The sequence below is a fragment of the Dunckerocampus dactyliophorus genome, chromosome 2 (assembly GCF_027744805.1).
Source record: "Dunckerocampus dactyliophorus isolate RoL2022-P2 chromosome 2, RoL_Ddac_1.1, whole genome shotgun sequence".
Classification (NCBI taxonomy): domain Eukaryota; kingdom Metazoa; phylum Chordata; class Actinopteri; order Syngnathiformes; family Syngnathidae; genus Dunckerocampus; species Dunckerocampus dactyliophorus.
Window position 1 is genome coordinate 40,575,657 of NC_072820.1, and position 13,011 is coordinate 40,588,667.

The following is a 13,011-nucleotide window of genomic DNA, read 5'->3' on the forward strand; positions in this document are numbered from 1 at the left end:
GCCAAAACCAACATTTTACACAGAAATCCCATGCAGCTGTTGTAATTGCAAAACAGATTTTCCCATTAGAAATAATATAATGTGAATAACCTTATTTTGCCATCATAAAAGTTTATTAACTGCACAGGCGGGTGACATTTTAATATTCCTGCCATACAAGCGTAAAAACAACCACCACTGTACACTCAGTCCCCTACTAACGAACATCCGACTTTTGGAGATACAAACAAAGCCGACTAGTCTATATTTTCATGTGTTTTGCCTTATAAAGTCCATATTTATACTGCTACATGCTTGACCAGCCAGCCCATATTTATACTGTTACATGTTTGACCAGCAGAGGGCACTGTGACACTGCTAATGGGACCAACAGCGGTAGAACGTAGAGAGAAAGCTACATTGTTAGCTGTATATTACAACCCAGACAGAGCGTGTGATTAAAGTTTATGAAGAGTTAATAGGCCTGCTTAATTGTACACCATCCACAGAAGACTACCTCTTTTAGAAGAGTCTAACGATGACGACGGTTTTGTCCTTTTTTTCAATATCTCCTCCTCCAACTCCTCCACAACGACGTATGCTCGACCACTCCTCTTCAAAGGTAAATAACATTTATCATTACGTATTATTATATCACTTTTATTATTGTTTTTTTCATTAATCATCCTCGTTTAATATTACTACTGCATCCAAACTCATATTTACAAACATACACATATACTGTATATGCATACACATACATGTAGTACCTATATCATTGGTAATATTACCTTTTCCCCGACTTAAGAACAATTCAACATAAGAACGGTTGTCTGTAACCAATTGTGTTCGTTAGTTGGGGACTTAGTGTACTGTATTACATATACCATTGTATGAAAAAAATAAAACTACACACTGAAGATGCCAAGGGAGCGGGAATGCTTTTGCAGAATGATGCTGCCATCTAGTGGTGTTTTATAAGTATTGCTGTAATTACCATATGGACTTGATTTTTGGATTCTGTCTCTCCCGTCTCCTCCTTGGCAATGGCGCTCTTTAAAAGAAAGTTTTAGAAGCGTTTCCTGAAATCTGAGCCGCTAGAAATAGTACAATATAAAAATAACCAACACAGACCACGTCACAAAAACTGGTCAGTCGTGTCTTTACTTGATATCATACTTACATTTTTACTGCACGGTCTTTGGTCCGATTACAAAAATACCAGTGTGAACTCTGCTAATCTTTTTTTTTCTTTATCTTTTTTGGTGTGGCCCAGAATACTGAACCACAAGTGTAATACTTTTACCACTATATTTCTGCATGCCAACTATTGTATAATCATTATATTTTAGCATAGGATACAAGTGTAAATGGTCGGCTTTTAAGTGTCGCACACAATCACACATACAGTTGGAGGAGCTAGGAGGTATTTACAAGTGGCAAAGCACTGATGGAGCCAGGACAGCCCAGCCCAGGATGTGTTTCCATGGTAACCCCAAGCCAAATGGAATTATCAAAGACTCCCCTTCCCTTGACCTGAGGCGGGCAGGAAAACTTTGAGTACAGTCGTCCCTCGTTTATAGTGGTTAATTGGTTCCAAACCCGACCGCGTTAAATGAATTTCCGCAATATAGGGTTCACTGTTTTCGTAGTTAGAGCTTAGAAAATCTGTTAATGACTTTCTAAATATGGTTTTAATCATTATTAGCCCTGTAGACATGAAATAACATCCCTATAGTCACCTTTACACTCCCATTACTCATTATTTACACCACATTCCAACTCCTATGCTGCAGAGACTTGAGACGGCCGCTAGCTAGCAAGCTAGTGAGCTAACCAGTTAGCCTCAAATTTATTTCTTCTGAACATAAGAAGCCAAAAACTTGCCACCTCCCCACCGAATGGGAGGACTTTTTTGTACTCTACTGTATCATGTCAGACATACCATGGCTGACTTCATGACTTCATTGAGTGTTAAGGTTATGTAATGTAAGGTAAGGTAAGGCCTTAATGTTTTGTGTCATTACTGCCACCTAGTGACCAGAATACTACATATCACTTGTATTTCAATATGTTTTGATTAATAATAGGGTACCACAAAACCCCAATAATTTATTCATTAATTGATTTCAGAAAAAAATGTGATATAGCGAGAGGGCGATAATCGAACTGAGGGGTGACTACTGCTGTAAGCTGAAAGCTGGTGGACCTCTTTGGATGGAGTCATGAGAAGCTGAGATGTCTCCTTTTTGGGGACGGCTTCGTGAAATCTTTTTGCTTCAATCAATCACACTGTAAATTAAAGTCAGTGAATGTGGAATTGACAGCCGCTTGAAAAGATCTGGTGCTAACACCTTGTCAGTATGGTTTTTAACATTATTAGAACCCTCTAGACATGAAATACCCCTACAGTCATCTTTACACACGTATTACTCAATGTAGCAGACATAAGAAGAGTAAATGAGACATAATATAAACTCACACGTTACTCCCTCTCTTGTAGTCAACTTACACATACAGTATAGTGTACTGGTCACTTGTCGACTGCCTTGACTTAACAGACAGACTGGCTGCTGTGCCAACTTTCTACCATTAGAGGGTGCTAACAGACTATAACATGGCTGTAGAAACTGACTTACAATGGTCTTACTACATTATGTTGTTACGGTTTCTGGGCAGTTTTTCCTGTCCTATTGCCTTATCAGTGTAACATAATGTAACATTATTGACACCTAGCGTCCAGTGTAGAATATTACATATGTCGTGTCTTACTGAGTTTTCTGATTGCTGAATTCATATACTGTAGTTCATTTAGCCGTTTTTATGCCTGAAAATGCTTGATAAGGCAAAAAAACCCCAACCTTAACACTTGCTTAAATGTGCATATTTTTGACTAATAAGGCCAGAGTCAACCACGAAACAGCATGATTTATTAATTAATATATTTTGAAAAACCATGATAGGGTGAAGTCGCGAAATTCCAAGCGCGATGTGGCGAGGGACGACTGTAATAAGTACATTTATGTTCACACATCTGCTTGGAAAAAAATGAATTGTGTGCATATGTAATTGATATTCGGTCATACTGTATGAATGTCGTAAAGAGTTTCACTGCGGTTTGAGAAAGACAAAATATTAGAAACAGCTCTCAGTGTGATCCACTGGAAACTACGAGTTGTTTTAACAATACCTTTCTGACGCTGCCAATGAAAACGGAGCACACGGTTGGTGTGATTATCCTTTACTTCCTCTGTGGATTCAGGTGGAGACAATAGGTGATGCCTACATGGTGGCCTCTGGTCTACCAAGGCGGAATGGCAACAGGCACGCGGTGGATGTGTGCCGCATGGCCTTGGACATTTTGGCCTTCATGGGCACCTTCCAGCTCCGACACCTGCCTGGCATCCCTGTGTGGATACGCATTGGTGTGCACTCAGGTACAACATATTTGTAGGATCTTCCAATAAGATAACATTGTCACTTTCTAAGATAACATGTCACCCAATTTACATGCTTAATAAACACAAAAAAGGGAATAAATAGTACTAAATTATAAATACAATCAACATCGGATTAAATATCCACACAGTTATTATAAGTACATTGAAGGTGACGTTTTCCCCCAATTTTTGGCTCCCCCTGGAGGCCACAGCGCCCTTAGAATCTGCTTATAGTATTACCTAAAGGGCCAGCCAGCTCAACAGTTCAACAGTTCATATAACGTTCCAGCGTAGTGTTCCCCCACTACAGTCTGATGGCGTGGTCATGTATGAGCATGCCTTTCCATCGAAATACGTATGTATTTTGTCATCTTCTTGCATTGTGTGCCAGGTCTGTGTGCAGCAGGCGTCGTGGGGATAAAGATGCCCAGATATTGTTTATTTGGAGACACGGTCAACACGGCATCTCGAATGGAGTCCACGGGACACCGTGAGCATACTTTTATTGATCAGACTCATTTAGAGCGACGTTAACACAACCCATCACTTCCTTGTTCCTGCTACGTGACATGAGTCACCTGCAATTGGAATATCTCGTCATTAACATAATGAAATGAGCTTACCGTGTGAGCACTGACATTTTTGCCCTGCAGCCCTGCGGATCCACGTCAGTCAGCCCACTATAAATATCCTGACGAGGACAGACTGCAAGTTTGAGTATGAGATGAGAGGGGAAACGTATCTAAAGGTAATCAATACATGAATAACTGCAAAAAAGGACAAAATCACACAGCATTATATTTGTGTTTCTTTCCCTGGCTACATTGTGGCCAGACAGCTTCTGCAAGCGGCAGAATGCGCACTGATGAAAATGAAGCAGATAGGACTTTTATTGTGAAACAAAAACGTGGATCTACAGTATGTCCTGCTAACAGGCTGAAGATAACAAAGTACACAGAGAACGACATATAATAAACACTTCTCATATGCATTTTTATCTGTGTTTGCACCAGAGTGGGTTCTTGCTGGACACATAAATGCCCCCCCCCCACCACCACCAAAATATTGAGTGTGTTTGTGGGTGTGTTTTCCCAGGGTAAAGGAACAGAGACCACCTATTGGTTGACGGGTGAGACGGGTGAAGACTATGACCTACCAACACCACCCACAACGTAAGCAAAGCCTCTCTTTACGACTCATGGGACTTTGAAGTAAAGGTCAGGCTCTCGTCACTAGTGTTGCCTGCTATTTAGACAAAAATGCTCTACAAGCTGTACACTGACTACTCTTTAAGTTTCATATATCTTGGGTTGTCCCTTGACAAGATATGATTGCTAAAATGTGAGGGGATGCACACACTTTTGTGAGATAATGTGTGTGCGTATGCATATGGTGTGAAAAAGTGTTTGCCCCCTTCCTGATTTCTTTTTTTTTGGATGTTTGTCACACTTAAATGTTTCAGATCATCAAACACATTTAAATATTAGTCAATGACAACACAACTGCACACAAAATTCAGTTTTTAAATGAAACATTTTATTTTTAAGGGAGAAAAAAATCCAAACCTACACGGCCCTGTGTGGAAAAAGTGATTGCACCCCCCCTTTCTAAAGCCTTGGGAGTCTAGCGAACCACAGTGAGAGCCATTATCCACAAATGGCGAAAACATTAAACAGTGGTGAACCTTCCCAGGAGTGGCCGGCAAAACAAAATTCCCCCAAGAGGGCAGCGATGACTCATCTGAGAGGTCACAAAAGACCCCACAACCACATCCAAAGAACTGAAGGCCTCACTTGCCTCAGTAAGGTCAGTGTTCATGACTCCACCATAAGAAAGACACTGGGCAAAAACAGCCTGCATGGCAGAGTTCCACAACGAAAACCACTGCTGAACAAAACGAACCTTAAGGCTCATCTCAATTTTGCCAGAAAACATCCCCAAGACCTTTGGGAAAATACTCCCTTGGGAAGGTGTGTGTCTCATTACATCTGCCTTAAAAGTAACGCTGCATTTAAAAAAAACAAAAACAAACATCATCCCAACAGTAAAATATGGTGGTGGTAGTGTGATGGTCTGGGGTTGTGTTGCTGCTTCAGGACCTGGAAGACTTGCTGTGATAAATGGAACCATGAATTCTGCTGTTTACCAAAACATCCGGAAGGAAAATGTCCGGCCATCTTCAACCAATTTCTCCAGCAGGACAATGACCCAAAACACACCAGCAAGTCCACCTTTGAATGGCTGAAGAAAAACAAAATGAAGACTTTGGAGTGGTCTAGTCAAAGTCCTGACTTGAATCCGATTGAGATGCTGTGGCCTGACCTTAAAAAGGTGGTTCATGCTGGAAAACCCTCCAATGTGGCTGAATTACAACAATTCTGCAAAGATGAGTGGGAAAAAATTCCTCCACAGCGCTGTAAGAGACTCACTGCAATTTATCGCAAACGCTTGATTGCAGTTGTTGCTGCTAAGGGGGGCCCAACCAGTTATTAGGTTTAGGGGGCAATCATTTTTTCACACAAGGCCATGGATTTTTTTTCTCCCTTAATAATGAAAAGTTGAATTCAAAAACTGCATTTTGTTTTCAGTTGTGTTGTCATTCATATTTAAATTTGCTTGATGATCTGAAACATTTAGGTGTGATAAGCGTGCAAATAAAAAAAGTAGGCAAACACTTTCTCACACCACTGTACTGTATATACCGTATATATATGTATCCATTATTAATAATAGATAAAGAGAAGTAGGTAGAAGGTAGTGTTCAATCAGCTCTGCTTCTTCCTACTCCATTTCAGTCCGTACTATACCATAATTTAATAATAATACCAATTGACCTGTCACTGACCTGTTTTTCCAGGGAGAACGTTCAGCGGCTCCAGCAAGACCTCGCCCACATGATCCTGGCCTGTCTGGAGTGCCGCTCCCAAGGCTCAGTGCGCAGAAAGCGGCCACTTTTGGGTCAAAGCCAGGATGGCCGCACGGAGCGAGAACCTGACGTAGAACCTCCAGAATACTTACATCTGGCCACTGTGGACAACACCCTGAGCACCTTCTTGTAGGATAAACCTTCTGTGAATAAATAAGACTTCACTTACTGTTAAGCTTGTCACCCATGAGCTGAACAAGGATGGAGAATGGTCTGGTAATGTTAGTATTAGCTAAGTTAACATAATTAACGAGATGCAAAATATTACAAAGAAAATGTTATTTTTTTAGTAGTAGTGTGGAAACGTGAAAAGTTCATCATGATTGTGACAGCTCATATCAAATAAACGAGATATAAGGTGTATTTTTAAGCCAAAGGGGAAGTCTTTTATTTTGTCAGAGTAGTGACATTCATTTACATAAAATACATCTTTTTGTAGAATGTTTCTCACCTTGTTGTGTATAGTACAGTACATTGAGGCTGTGACTTCAGAAGAAACCCCTGCATCAAATAAAACTGTTTTCAATTCCACATCCCGTCTGTTTTTGTTGTTGCCGTCCAGAGGTAATGAAAGGGGACAGCTCTGTATGACCTTTACACATCAAATACTGCAAGTATACAACAGGAAGCATTTAACAAGTGGTGTACAAATGACAAAACGCTACATGAGCAAGTAGCAAAACACTCATTCAAACAGGAGCAGGAGCGAAAGGAATGAATGCTGTGAACGCATATTTTGGATGGTGTGCTAAAAACACCAGCATATCTTGTCTTATTTCTGTGCTGTTCATTGTAACATACTGTAAATGCTCGTCATCAAGTATAAAAAAAAGCTCACCGAGAAGACAGATGATCACCCCGATCACAAACCCCTGAATATTTTTTTTTGTCTGACACATTTCACCCTGGATAATAAATAAAAAACAAATATACAAAATAATAATAATAAAAAAAGACATGTACAAAATAGCCTTCACAACATCATCTACTATTAAGATATGTACTAAAATTAGACAAAAACAATGCTTTAACTGACTCCTCTTTGAAAATCCATTTTTACACGCTTGAACTGAAGGCACTGAATAATCCAAAGACTGTATTAAAAAAAAATAACATTTCTAACACCACCGATATGGTTAACATCAGCCTAGAAAGCATCTCATACTAGCATGAATTGTGGTATTGCAGCTAAAAATGTATCACAATGATCTCAATGTCCCATTTTTGATGTCAAGCTCATGGGAGGGGGGGAGTCTCAGTGCTTGATTGTCTCAAATATACTCCTTGCTGTGTGTGTGCGCGTGTCTCTGTTACATTAGTGCTACACAATGGAGAGCACAGACGCAAGCTGCGAGCCTCCAGATGGCTGCAGTTGTCTCAAAGAGAGATAATCTCTCAAGTCATGGTGTTAACCCAACCTGACCAGAGCCAAGTAACCTCAGGGTCATGCAAATGATCAGAACTGAATCAAAAGTTAGATTATAAAGTGTGTGGTATCTTTATATTTATGTGTAAAATGGAAAAGACACAAAGATGGGCGCATTTCACTACCCTGCACCTGCATGCACATCATGCTAATAAGTTATTTCTTCAAATACAGTAGTGGCCATGGGCGTTTATTTATCCAAACTGCAGAGAGTATCCTGTTTCTTACAAAGCTGATATCCTGGCAGAATATCTGCAAACATGTCATCAGTGATTCTGCCAATTATCTTCTCATTTTAGCTTAAACCAGGGGTGTCCACACTTTTTCCACTGAGGGCCACATACTGAAAAAACAAAGGATGCAAGGGCCACTTTGATATTTTGTACAGCAACACATGCAGATATGCTAAGGAGTTACATATAGAGTATTTTTTTAAAAAAATGCATCCCACCTATGTGATATAGGTGAAAAAACGTATTATTAGTATCAACTTTGCTCTTTTTTCCCCATTTTTGCCGTTGTTTAAAAAATTTCCCAAATATTTCAACTGTCTTCCGAAATAAGCTTTGTCAATTTTCTTCTTGTTTGTTATGACTTTATTCCCACAATATTTTGACGTTATTCTTATCACATTATGCATTTTTCCGCAGCTTAATTTTCCAAAAAATTACAACTTTATTTGTGGTTTTGATTTTCATAATGGCCGCACAGTGGTCTAGTGGTTAGCATGCTGGCCACACAGCCACAGGCCGGAGATCAGGAAGACCTGGGTTCAATTCTCCCTTGGGCATTTCTGTGTGGAGTTTGCATGTTCTCTCCCCTTGCGTGGGTTTTCTCTGGGTACTCCGGTTTCCTCCCACATTCCAAAAACATGCATGTTAGGTTAATTGGCGACTCTAAATTGTCCATGAATGGTTGTTTGTCTATATGTGCCCTGCGACCAGTCCAGGGTGTACCCTGCCTCTCGCCCGAAGTCAGCTGTGATAGGCTCCAGCAGAAAATGGATGGATGGATGGATTTTCATAATATTTCAACTCTGTGCAACCGTTTCACTTCTACAATACTACAATTTCCTTCCAGTCATTGTGATGATTCTATTTTGGAAGGCGGTGGCTGTCATAAATGACTTGAAAGAGGAGCGATCGCATTCATTACGTGACACGTCTTCTAGGTGTCTTAAGTATACGACGAATGTAGTTGGTGACTTTGACCTCTTTTGAGTCTTTCTATTTATTTCTACTATGGGTCAGTTACTATTACCAACGTGTGAGGAGCGATCGCATTACAGCCAATCACAGGAGCGCTTTGGCTCCTTGGAGGGAGGCTCACAGCATTAGACTTTGAAAACCCTTGTTTTAAAATAACAGTGCGTTATGACGAGAAGAGGATTTAAAAAATGGAGTTTTCTACTGCATTGTTCATCATTCGGCCTCTATACTCACAATGGAAATATTAACAAATAAGAACAGGAACGTGGCTAAAGAGTAAAGGTACCTTCTCTTATAACAACGATTTTATTTGTTTAAATGGGTCAAAGCAGCCGGCAACTAATTGAGGCATTCACTGGCGCGGACGCCACTATTTGAGGAAATGCAATCCACTCCTGCAGGGGCCAAACATGCGTGAGGCGCAATTCCCACCAATTGTGGTGCAATTGTGGACAACTTGCTGACACTGGTGTTTCTCCAAGCCTTAATGAATAAAATGAGGCAATATTTGTCAAATACAATAAGGTGATGCATGTTAAGCACCAGCAGCTTGAGGCCTTTCCTTTTTTTTTTTTTTTTTGCTACACGAGTTGCTTTATACATCATATTGAAAAGATTATGGGACAATCTGGGTGTTAATTTGGTGCGTCGATGAATGGCACTATAGCGACATTACAAATTCAAAACATCATCATAGCCTGCTTGAGTCCATATCTTTGGTCATAAAAGTACTAAGTTGCACTACCATTCGTGGCAACTAAACATGTGCGCACACCAGCACTTCTACTACTAAGGTCCCTGGAAAGTATTTTGGAGGATACCGCTGCACTCAAATGTCTTGTTTTAGAAGTTTGTCAATACAGCAATAAAAATGCTACACAACTGTTTCCAGCAGCTGTTTGATGCCACACAAACACACACACACACACACATGCTATGTACAGAACTTAATAAGCCTGAATAAACGACTTAGGTTCTTGTCATGTCTACATCCGGGAGCCATGGATCTGGAAAAGCTGTGGGAGAAAAGAAGATAACTAGTCAGCCGCTGGATCCACATTATTTAGGAGTACATCTTCATTAGTTGTTTGTTATTTGCTGTGGCAGCAATGATGATGACAATGGGGACACACGTGATGGCTGAGGTGCATAAACAAAAAAAGATACACAGTCATGTCTGAAAACTTAGTCTGCGCCTGTGTATTGGTACACAAGGACAGGGAAACACATACAGTATAGCGTCACCACTGCTGTACTAAAAGGTCAAGGATATTTCATGTCACAGCATTGGTAATTAGAGCCCACAGTGCCTCTGCACTCATCGCTTATCAGTAATGATGGAACAGTAGGAGCATGTGCATGCACGCCCACAGGTCAAGATGACTGCGCAGGATGGCAACAGGAAATGTATCGTATTTTCCGAATGGGAGATTTAAATCAATCTTTTCTTAATCTTTATTAATGACATCTGGGCATGCACAATCTGGAAAGGGGTGGGTGGCTCTGTGAGCGGGACAAAACTTGAAAAACACCTCTCAGTATGATGCAATACAGTTCTACATCACTGGATATTACAACAGCATCAATTTTCAAGAGTTTAAGTATAAAAGACTATTATACAGTGTAAGACGAGGTGGAACTAAAAAGCACATAAACATGAACGCGCACAGAGCAATGTGACGCAATCACTAAATGTCGTAAGATCGTCTTTAATACCGTGCAGGGAACTTGTTTGCAACATGCTGTTAGGTTTGTAATTCCTCTGAAAAACATGTTTACGTTACTCACGAGGTGCTGCTGTTTTGGTCAGCAATGGAGTAAACTCCTTTGTGACAACAATTGCGTCCATCGGAACATTAGTTTGTCTCATTAATTCGTTTCAAAAGGTCTGACGTCAGCCGAATCCATTTTTTGCATAAGAAATAATGTAAATCCAATTAGTCCGTTCCAGAAAGGCAACACAAAGTTAAGACAAAACACCTTTTTATATTTATTCTACTGTGTAAACTTTACAGGTGAACTCTCTCAAATTATGAATGCGCATGTCCAACATGTTCAGTACTTATCCCACTTAATGCACAACTTGCTGTTCTCTAACATAACAGTTGTGCATATCCCTAACTTTTTGTGAGTACTATACATTAAGAAAAAGTTGGACTTACGTATTGTATTAAACGACACGACAAGATGCGTGCCATATTGTACGTTAACCCGAAAAATGACTGCAGAAATTTTCAACGTTACCTGAAAAACACGCTAACCGTGGCGGATGCTAGCCAAGGTTCCACTGTAACTACAGTTACGAACAGTTTTCATTTTTCCAGATTGAAAAGGGGAGGAGTTTCTCTGGGAAGAGGCATCATTTAATAAAGAGGACAATGCATTCGGCATCTATTGCACTAACTGAGGGAATACGAAATATTATTTGCGTTTGCGCTATAAAATCATAAAATACACGGTCAGACTAAAAACAAAGACATGTTTTTTATGATTGCCCCATCTAGTCCAGTTTGTTCCAAAATCCCTTCGTGGACACACTGTTTGCTTTATTTGAATGTTTCTGTGCACAACTAAGCGATGAAACCCATTGCAGTGCCATGAAACACCCTGTATAGACAAAGCACAGTTATACACGCTAGAATCTATGCATGAGCACATCTACTACTAACACAGTTCCTCACCCTTTCCCGACTCTCTTTGGAACAAAGAAACATGACTCCCTCATTCTCTAAGCCACTCATTCGGTGTGGTTTCTCTCCCTCCCTCTTCTTCCTCCTCCTGCTTTGCTGCTTCCTCCTCCTGTGTCTCTGCCGGCTTTGGTCAGCAAGAAGGACGGTGGGACGGGGAAAACAAAAAGGAAAAACAAAATGGACAGAAAATGAACCCAAAATTAAAATGAACGCTGATGAGTGCCAGTGAGCACGCATACGCATACACACACACATATACACACATCGTCATATATATATATATATATATATACACAGTATATATATACAGTATATATATCCACATGAAAGAGCAAGGAAGCAGTGGACGGCTACACGGTGAGACAGGAAGTGGAAGGTCACTCTTAGAGAGAGAGAGAGTGTGTGAGTGATGGACTGGATGACATTTGTAGGTGAATGACATTTGGAGCTTTCAGTAGAGAGTCAAAGCACAAATTACACACACAAAGCAGTAACACACAGTAACGTATACAAAGAGGAGAGCAACCCACAGTGACACACATTCAGTATATGCTGCTTGAAATGATAAGGACACATTTATCAATGTATTTAAATTAAGCATAAGACAATCATTTAAATCAGTAATTTTCAACTGGAGGGTCGGGATCCAAAAGTCTGTCGCGGGTCTATGCCTAGGCAAAAAATAAATAAATACAATGACCCGATGTCCGTGAAAGCACCTTGCGTTCTCGTCTGTTCTGTTCTCTTCCTACGCCACCACGGGGTGTGTCCCATGTTTATGGGCAACTTTGTTAAGCTTAAGCAGGAGGGGAAAGACATTGGTATGGTCCGTTCGACACACAGATGCAAATATAGTAGTTATAGTTCCTTTAAATAAAAGATATTTGAGAAAAAAAATGTCATTTGTTTTTTTAATTCCATAATTTGAGTTGCCACTTGCCATTGAGTGGTGACTGGGGGTCCCGCAGCCACACTAGTTGAGAACCACTGATTTAGATGACATATGGAACAGTATTGGAGATATCAAAACGATGTGAATGACATCAATGGCCAAAAGGTTGACATCAGCTATTTATAAGTATCGTTGAAATACACTACTCCCAAAAAGTTAGGGATATTCAGCTTTCGTGTGAAGCTAAAATGCACTATAACCTTTTTAAGGTGAACTTCATTTGCTGAACATTTGAATGCGCATGTCCAACTGTTCAGTGTTTCAGTCTTTTTGTACAACTAGCTGTTCTCTTAACAAGGGGCTGAACGACAAACAGGTTTGTGATTCAAGAATGGAACAGTAAATGTCCTGGTTCAATTGCTTTTGAAACAGTCCTCTTCATCATGCTGC

The 13,011-nt window shown here is 40.2% G+C and overlaps 2 protein-coding genes and 1 long non-coding RNA gene across 8 annotated transcripts in view; 1 reads left to right on the forward strand and 2 right to left on the reverse strand.

Moving 5' to 3' along the window:
* LOC129177167 (uncharacterized) overlaps positions 1–2,666 on the reverse strand; it is a 15,869-nt gene extending 13,203 nt beyond the window's left edge. Inside the window, exon 1 of the long non-coding RNA XR_008569586.1 lies at positions 2,462–2,666. This is a non-coding gene — a long non-coding RNA (uncharacterized LOC129177167). The remainder of the gene's footprint in view (positions 1–2,461) is intronic.
* Positions 1–6,876, forward strand: part of gucy2cb (guanylate cyclase 2Cb) — a 27,869-nt gene extending 20,993 nt beyond the window's left edge. The window contains exons 23-27 of the mRNA XM_054768001.1: positions 3,242–3,416; positions 3,811–3,909; positions 4,073–4,167; positions 4,515–4,591; positions 6,277–6,876. Coding sequence (XP_054623976.1) covers positions 3,242–3,416; positions 3,811–3,909; positions 4,073–4,167; positions 4,515–4,591; positions 6,277–6,478 — 648 coding nt within the window. The 3' untranslated portion in view covers positions 6,479–6,876. The remainder of the gene's footprint in view (positions 1–3,241; positions 3,417–3,810; positions 3,910–4,072; positions 4,168–4,514; positions 4,592–6,276) is intronic.
* kctd17 (potassium channel tetramerization domain containing 17) overlaps positions 6,707–13,011 on the reverse strand; it is a 21,730-nt gene continuing 15,425 nt past the window's right edge. For 4 of the 6 annotated variants that reach the window (XM_054767988.1, XM_054767990.1, XM_054767987.1 and 1 more), the window contains exons 6-7: positions 11,661–11,793; positions 6,707–9,995 (exon numbers count right to left, since the gene is read on the reverse strand). In XM_054767988.1, the coding sequence (XP_054623963.1) occupies positions 11,701–11,793 (93 nt within the window). In that variant the 3' untranslated portion in view covers positions 6,707–9,995; positions 11,661–11,700. The remainder of the gene's footprint in view (positions 9,996–11,660; positions 11,794–13,011) is intronic. The other 2 variants (XM_054767991.1, XM_054767993.1) reach the window with 1 other exon arrangement.